Genomic DNA, 7,331 nt, shown 5'->3' with positions numbered 1-7,331 from the left:
CAATATGAGTGTTTAGCCACATTTTATTGTGAAATATGTATTCGAAATTATTTAAAAGCATATTTTTCAAACTGGACGTCCGGAAATGATGATATAGATAATTTAATACAGAATTTTCAAATGGAAACATTTGCTCCAACTAGGATAATTGAATGGATACCATATAATAATTTTCGAAATATTAAGTATTTAACTGAAGACACATCCGAGATTTATACGGCAAAATGGACTGATGGACCTTATGATAAATGGGATTCTAAAAAACAACAATTAAAAAGGTTTGGTATGCTTAGAGTGATACTTAAAAAGTTAGAAAATGATGAAGATGCAAATATAAGTTGGCTTGAGAAGGCAAAGTATATTATTCTTTTAAAGTATTATCAATTATTTAACCTTTATGTAAATTAACATTTTTTTGACAAATATTTACAGGCCAAATCACATTTAGTAATAAGTAATAAATTTTCAGGCGTTGTTAAATGTTTTGGTTTAACTATTAATCCAGAGGGGTATTATATGCTTGTATTACAGCAAATGGACATTAACTTAAAGGAATATATACAACAAAATCATAATAAAATTACATGGAAAGAAAGAATTGACATAATTTGTGATATAATAAAATCACTTTACGAAATTCATAAAGAGAAAGCAATTCATAGAAACTTACATTCCAGGCATATATTATATTTACAAAGTGCGAATTTATGGTGCATTTCTGGTCTTGGATTTTGTGGGCCTGCTGATAAATCACCGGAATATATATATGGAAATCTTCCTTATATGGCACCTGAACTTATTAATGGAAAAGCTTATAATTTTGCATCTGATATATATAGTATTGGTATGCTTATGTGGGAAATTTCTTCCGGAAAACCACCATTTGAAGATTATGATCATGATTATGGTCTTGCAATGAAAATTACCAATGGAATCAGACCAAAAATGATACCAGAAATTCCCTTAGAATATAAACAGTTAATAGAACAATGTTGGTGTGCTGACCCATCAAAGAGACCTGATATAGATTATCTTCATAATAAAATATTTGAAATAAGAAATTTATATTGTCAAAATGGTTATGATGAACTAACATTTTACAAGTATAATATTAATTTATATCAGTTTTTTCAGTCAAACAAAAGCATAAAGCTTAAAATAAAGATAAATGATTATATTTTGGATTTGGACAATCATTCCCGGGAAAATGGAAATGAAAAGATTGATGATTTTATTCGAGAAATACAATCGGATATTGATGATTTTAATGATATAGTATTTGAATGGATACCATACAATCAATTTGATGAAATTAAAGAAATGGGTAAAAATGGTTCTATTACAATATATTCAGCAATATGGAAAGATGGTCCTTTATATTATAATAACCAGTACAGTAATTATACAAGAGATCCAAATAAAAAAGTTACTTTAAAATATTTACATAATTCAGAAAATTCTGTTGATTCCCTAATAAATGAGGTATAATATATTTTTTTGAATATTCTAAACACCATTTTTTTAATTTACTAATATATTTATTATTTCTTTTGTTGTATTTTAGGCAAAAAAATATTCAGTAAGGTCTAATAAAATGGTTTTTCAGATATATGGAATATCTCAAAATCTATATACAAGTGATTATATTTTGGTATTAAAAGATTTTATCTGGCCAAGTGGAAATGAAAAAATTGATAATTTTATTCAAGAAAAACAATCGGATATTGATGATTTTAATGATATAGTATTTGAATGGATACCATACAATCAATTTGATGAAATTAAAGAAATGGGTAAAAATGGTTCTATTACAATATATTCAGCAATATGGAAAGATGGTCCATTATGTTATAATAATCAGTATAGTAATTATACAAGAAATTCAAATAAAGAAGTTGCCTTAAAATATTTACACAATTCAGGAAATTCCACTGATTTCTTAACAAAGGTACAAATATTTTTATCATTTTTTAATAAAATAAATAAAATATATTAATTCTTCATTTGTATATTAGGTTAAAAAATATTCAGCAAAAATATTTGGGAGAGCAATTCGTGATATATATGGAATATCTCAAAATCCAAATACAAATAATTATATTTTAGTTCTTGCATGGGCAAGTGGAAATAAAAAAATTGATAATTTCATTAAAGAAATGCAATTAAAAATAAATGATTATGATGATATAGTATTTGAATGGATACCATACAACAGCCAGTTTAATAATATTAAGGAAATAGGTAAAGGTGGCTTCTCTACAGTATATTCAGCAATATGGAAAGATGGTCCATTAGAATATGATGCAGATAAAAAAATATATACTAATGGGGATCCGAATAGAGTAATTGCTTTGAAATGTTTACATGATTCCCAAAACATTACTGATAAATTTTTAAATGAGGTATGAAATTTCTTTTTTATAATAGAATCATTTTTTATGAATTTAATTTATAAATTAAATTTAAGCAGATGTAATAATTATTGATTGCTATTAATTTATTTTAATAGGTTAAAGAATACTCAATAAATAAAAGAAGTAATATTCTTAATGTGTATGGAATATCTCAAAATCCACATACAAAAGACTATATTATGGTTCTTGATTATGCAAAAGATGGAAATTTTATTAAATGGACAAATGAAAATTATGAATATTTTAATTGGCAAGATAAATTATCTGCATTGCTTAATATTATTAATGGCCTTAAAGAAATTCATCAAAAAAATATAGTTCATCGTAATTTTCATACAGGGAATATATTATTTTTAAATAGCAAAGATGATTTTAGTAATTGTATATCAATTTCAGATATGGGATTATGTGGAGAAGTTGGTAATATAGATGAAACAAAAATTTTCGGAGTCATACCTTATGTGGCTCCTGAAGTATTAAGAGGAAAGTCTTATACTAAAGCAGCAGATATCTATAGTTTTGGTATGATTATGTATTTTGTAGCAACTGGAAGACAACCTTTTTACAATCGTGCACATGATAACTTATTAGCATTAGATATTTGTAATGGAAATAGTCCTGAAATAAATGAACCAGAAGCACCAAGATGTTATATTGATTTAATGAAAAAGTGTTGGGATTTAAACCCAAAGAATAGACCACACATTAATGAAGTGGATGAAGTGATTACATCATTGCATAAATCATCTGGAGTGGATATTTTTATTGTAAAAAATGAAGAAATTGAAATGCAATTTAAGGAAGCAGAAGAATATAGAAAGGCAAATCTTTCATCCATTAAAAATTACCAAGCAGATACTCATACACAAGCTATTTACACATCTCGATTACTTAATCCTTTTACAAAAAATCTTTCACAATCATATAATGAAGATTATGAATCTGACCTTTTAGATTATGCAATCTAAATTAATCTAAATTAAACCAAACAAGATATAAATAAGCATATTACAATACAAATTTCGTCTTCTTATTAAGAAAAATATGCTAACTTGATTTGATTATTCTATCTTAAATGTAATTGTTATTTTATAATTAAATTTTTTTAATGTACGTATGCGTGATGATTTGCAATTAAACAAATTATATTTATCAAAAGTTATTATATATAAATATGTAAGTTTTTATTTTCAATAAATAGAATCAGTTTGAAACTGGTTAATTTGAATAAAATATTTTTAAATGCTCAGTCTGAATTGTAATAATTATATATGTGAATTCGCTGATATATTCTTCAGTTCTTGTTTATTTTATTTATTAATTGCAAACTAAACTTTCATTCTTTAATATTTAAAAAATATTGAATAGAAATAACATTTTAAAATTGTAAATGATGATCAAAGATGTTGATTTTTAGTGTTACGATCCATCTCTACCATCCGGAGATATAATGCGGATATCTGCCATCCGTAGATGCAAATTGACCTTATTATCATATTTAGGCTAATTAGCTTGAGCAATCAAACTCAAACAGAATTTAATATTTCCCTATAAAATAAATTATGCAGAATAAATCTGGCATGTCTGGAAAATATCCAAATCATATAATTCAAAATTTTGATATACACAGTGAAATTTGATAAACCGGATCTATCGGTTCCACTAAAATATCTGGTTTATCGGGATATCCGGTATAACAAAAAAATTTTGATATATTGAAAATCTATTATACTGAATTTTTCATACTAATAAAACTAATATACACTATATTTTAATTTTTCATCTTAGTTTTAAGTCAGATGTCATGAAAATAAATATAAAATATTTTTAATTGTATATAAGTAATATATAACTTCAGCCAGAATTAAGGTTTTTATAATTCCGGCCAAAATTAAGATTTACTGCATCACATTACTTAAGCAAGTGATCACGTGATCTGGTTTGTCGAATAATTTTTAATAGCTGGTTAGAAAATTAATCCACTATAGCGTCAAGCTTTTACTAGTAAACTTCGGTATAACGAAACTATTTTAATATACGTGAATAACGTGATTTGGTTCCAGCAAAAAAGTCCGATTTAGGCCCAAATCCGGTTTATCAAATTTCACTGTGTATCGGGATTTGTCCAGAATTTGTCCAATATTTAAATTTTGGACAAATTCCAAGTTTATTAAAAAACAAAATGAACAGATATTTCGATCAACCGAATATTAATTTCTTGTGAATTATCTTACATACGTTTTTTCCCTTAATAGGCAATTTCCAAATCAACCCTTGCCATTTATTTTTATCGTTTATGTACACTACTAGAAGATAAACTATTGGCCCTTAAAATTAGCTCACATCCCCTTTAAATAATAATAGAAAAACCACTACATACTATATGTTATATTCTCATATAAAATCCACATGATCTACCTAGTAATTTTCATACGTTGTAACAATCCATGTGATCGTATAAATGAGAAACATTTCAAGGTTCTTGTAAATTACCTTGTGAATACGTGATGTCAAACTCATGCTTCCGATGTAAAAAACATGAAAAGGAATCGACGTGACCCACTTTTTTATTGAAATCAACTGAAGACTATTTATCTTCGTCAAAGGCGTAAAGAAGGCTTGTTAAAGCAAGTACACAACAATCGATATGGAGTTAGTTACACTATAAACATTCGCCTCTATCAAAACCGAAAGTATTGCATAATAGAGAAAAATTACCGATGTGATCCGATCTCCCCAGCAAAAGGAGAGATGGAACCGTCTCACTAAAATAGTCCTATTACAAGAAACTTCGACGGGAATTAGTAAGCCGTTTCTTCCTCATGAATCAAACTAGACTCAACAACCTTCTGTTATCAAACAATTACAACACATCCCTAAAAATATTGAATGAAAAATCACAAAGGATCGTTAACTTTACCTTCTTAACTTTCAGATTAGTATAAAGTTGACCCTCGGATTTATTACCGAATCCACCATCAAATAGACCTTTTTGACCCTGATGTTAAAGAGCGCTGCAACAAGAGTAGTGTTCAACAAATTTATCGCACTACGGTGTACAAAAATCTTATCATGGATTTTTCATTACACATACTCCCCCTATCACCTTTGAAATATAACTCCTACAGAATTTGTTATCTCGGACCGGGACAAATCTCTAATTGCAACTAGACCTATTTTTTCGACGAACTCCTCTGGATGATAACACCGATACCATAACCCTTCAGATTACCCCATGGACATGGAAGAAACTTCATCATCACAACATAATAGCCCAACGCCAGAACATTATTAAAAATACATTAAATTAAATGAACATTAAACACAAAACCTTTATACTAATGCATCATTCTATACCTGACAGTATTAAACACCTGAAATATCAATATCCAATTTTTCTATACAAAAAATATAAAAAAAAGCTCTTTTAACGTTAAAAAAGAAAGTTTCGAAAAAACAAAACTTCATCTGAAATCGCCCATAAATTCCGGTTTGTTGCTTTTATTTTCATTGAATTCCCTTATTTTTTATCTTCAGAATTTATAAACTATTTCGCAAAATTTAAAAATTTCTTATATTGACTATATAGCTAATATCCGATATGAATTAGTTTTCCATTAAAAGATAAAAATATTCATAATAATTGAGAAGAACAATATGGGAATAAGGAGTATAAATTTATCATATGACACTAGTAGTATTCTTTATAATTTAGGAACAAAAAGAATTTGTGAAAATTGTCAAGATGAATGTTTGGCGAAATTACCTAAAAGCAAAATTTACATATTGGACGTCTGAAAATGATGATATAGAAAAATATGTCAAATGGAAACACTGAATCCAAAAAAGATGGCCAGTATGGCAAATTTCAAAATATTCAATATTTAACTAAAGGAGGATGCTCTGAAAATTTATACACCAGATTGGATATCAAATATTGGGTGGGATAATTAAGAACAATTATTTAGAGAAAATATTGAAAATGCTAGTAGAAATTAGCTTAATAAGGTATTATAACATATATAACAAATTTATTCATAATGCAATAATATTAATTTATTTAAAATTTTCCTGAGCCTAAAAATGCAACAGATGGTACCATTATATAACAGATAACATTTATCTTGCAAATTTCATTATTGTATTAATATCTTTATATAATAATAACAGAAGAACAATAAGGTAGTGTAATATTAATAATAAAATTTCAAAGTAAAGCTTTTTGATTATAAACTAGCTGTAACCTGTCGAGTTAAATTAATAATAATAATAAAAATTACTGATCTATATTTGGGTATATTAGATTTTATATATAATATTAATTTGGGTTTTTATTTATTTATGAATTATAGTAATGCAGATAAAAAATAATATTTCACAATTATTGAAATGATATTAATTATATTTTCAATTTATTATGCTATTAAATACAATATTATTTACATTCCATATAAATAAATATTTATTATCAGATATTATGTGTACCTTGATACACTGATATGAAGTAGTTCTTGATAAAAAGCAGGCATAATGGTAGCTTAAGCAAAAGTGATAAACTGATTTACTAACAGACAATTTCACACTAATTACATATAAAAATATATTTAGATAACGTGCAGTGAAGTTGTGAGAAGTTGTAAGTGTTTAGAAATTTAAGCAAAACATGGTATAATTTTATTTATTTTTTTGTTTATATCATGTTTTAATAAAATTTTAAATTTAACATAATTGACTTTAAAAGATAGGTGAATTTTATTATTCAAAATCAGTGAAAGTGAAATTTTTTGTGAATTTTTAACTTCTTATTATTAAGATTTATGTTAGTGTCATTAAAATCATCTTAGTTAAGGCTTTTATTTTGATATATATTAGGCTTAAGTTAAAAATATTAAAAAAAATAAATAATAAACTACAAAA

At 26.0% G+C, this 7,331-nt stretch overlaps 1 protein-coding gene across 1 annotated transcript; it reads left to right on the top strand.

Moving 5' to 3' along the window:
• Positions 1-989: 989 nt before the first annotated feature.
• On the top strand, positions 990-3,654 carry OCT59_025655 (uncharacterized protein; the record flags this gene model as incomplete). Its single annotated transcript, XM_066140050.1, has 5 exons — positions 990-995; positions 1,126-1,482; positions 1,565-1,948; positions 2,016-2,402; positions 2,510-3,654. 5 exons carry the CDS (start codon positions 990-992, stop codon positions 3,380-3,382), a joined length of 2,007 nt encoding a protein of 668 aa, XP_065992228.1. The 3' UTR covers positions 3,383-3,654.
• Between the last annotated feature and the right edge of the window lie 3,677 nt (positions 3,655-7,331).

This window comes from Rhizophagus irregularis, chromosome 5, assembly GCF_026210795.1.
Source record: "Rhizophagus irregularis chromosome 5, complete sequence".
NCBI classification, from domain to species: domain Eukaryota; kingdom Fungi; phylum Glomeromycota; class Glomeromycetes; order Glomerales; family Glomeraceae; genus Rhizophagus; species Rhizophagus irregularis.
The sequence above is the reverse complement of the archived record's forward strand: the minus strand, read 5'-3'. Positions and strand labels throughout refer to the sequence as shown.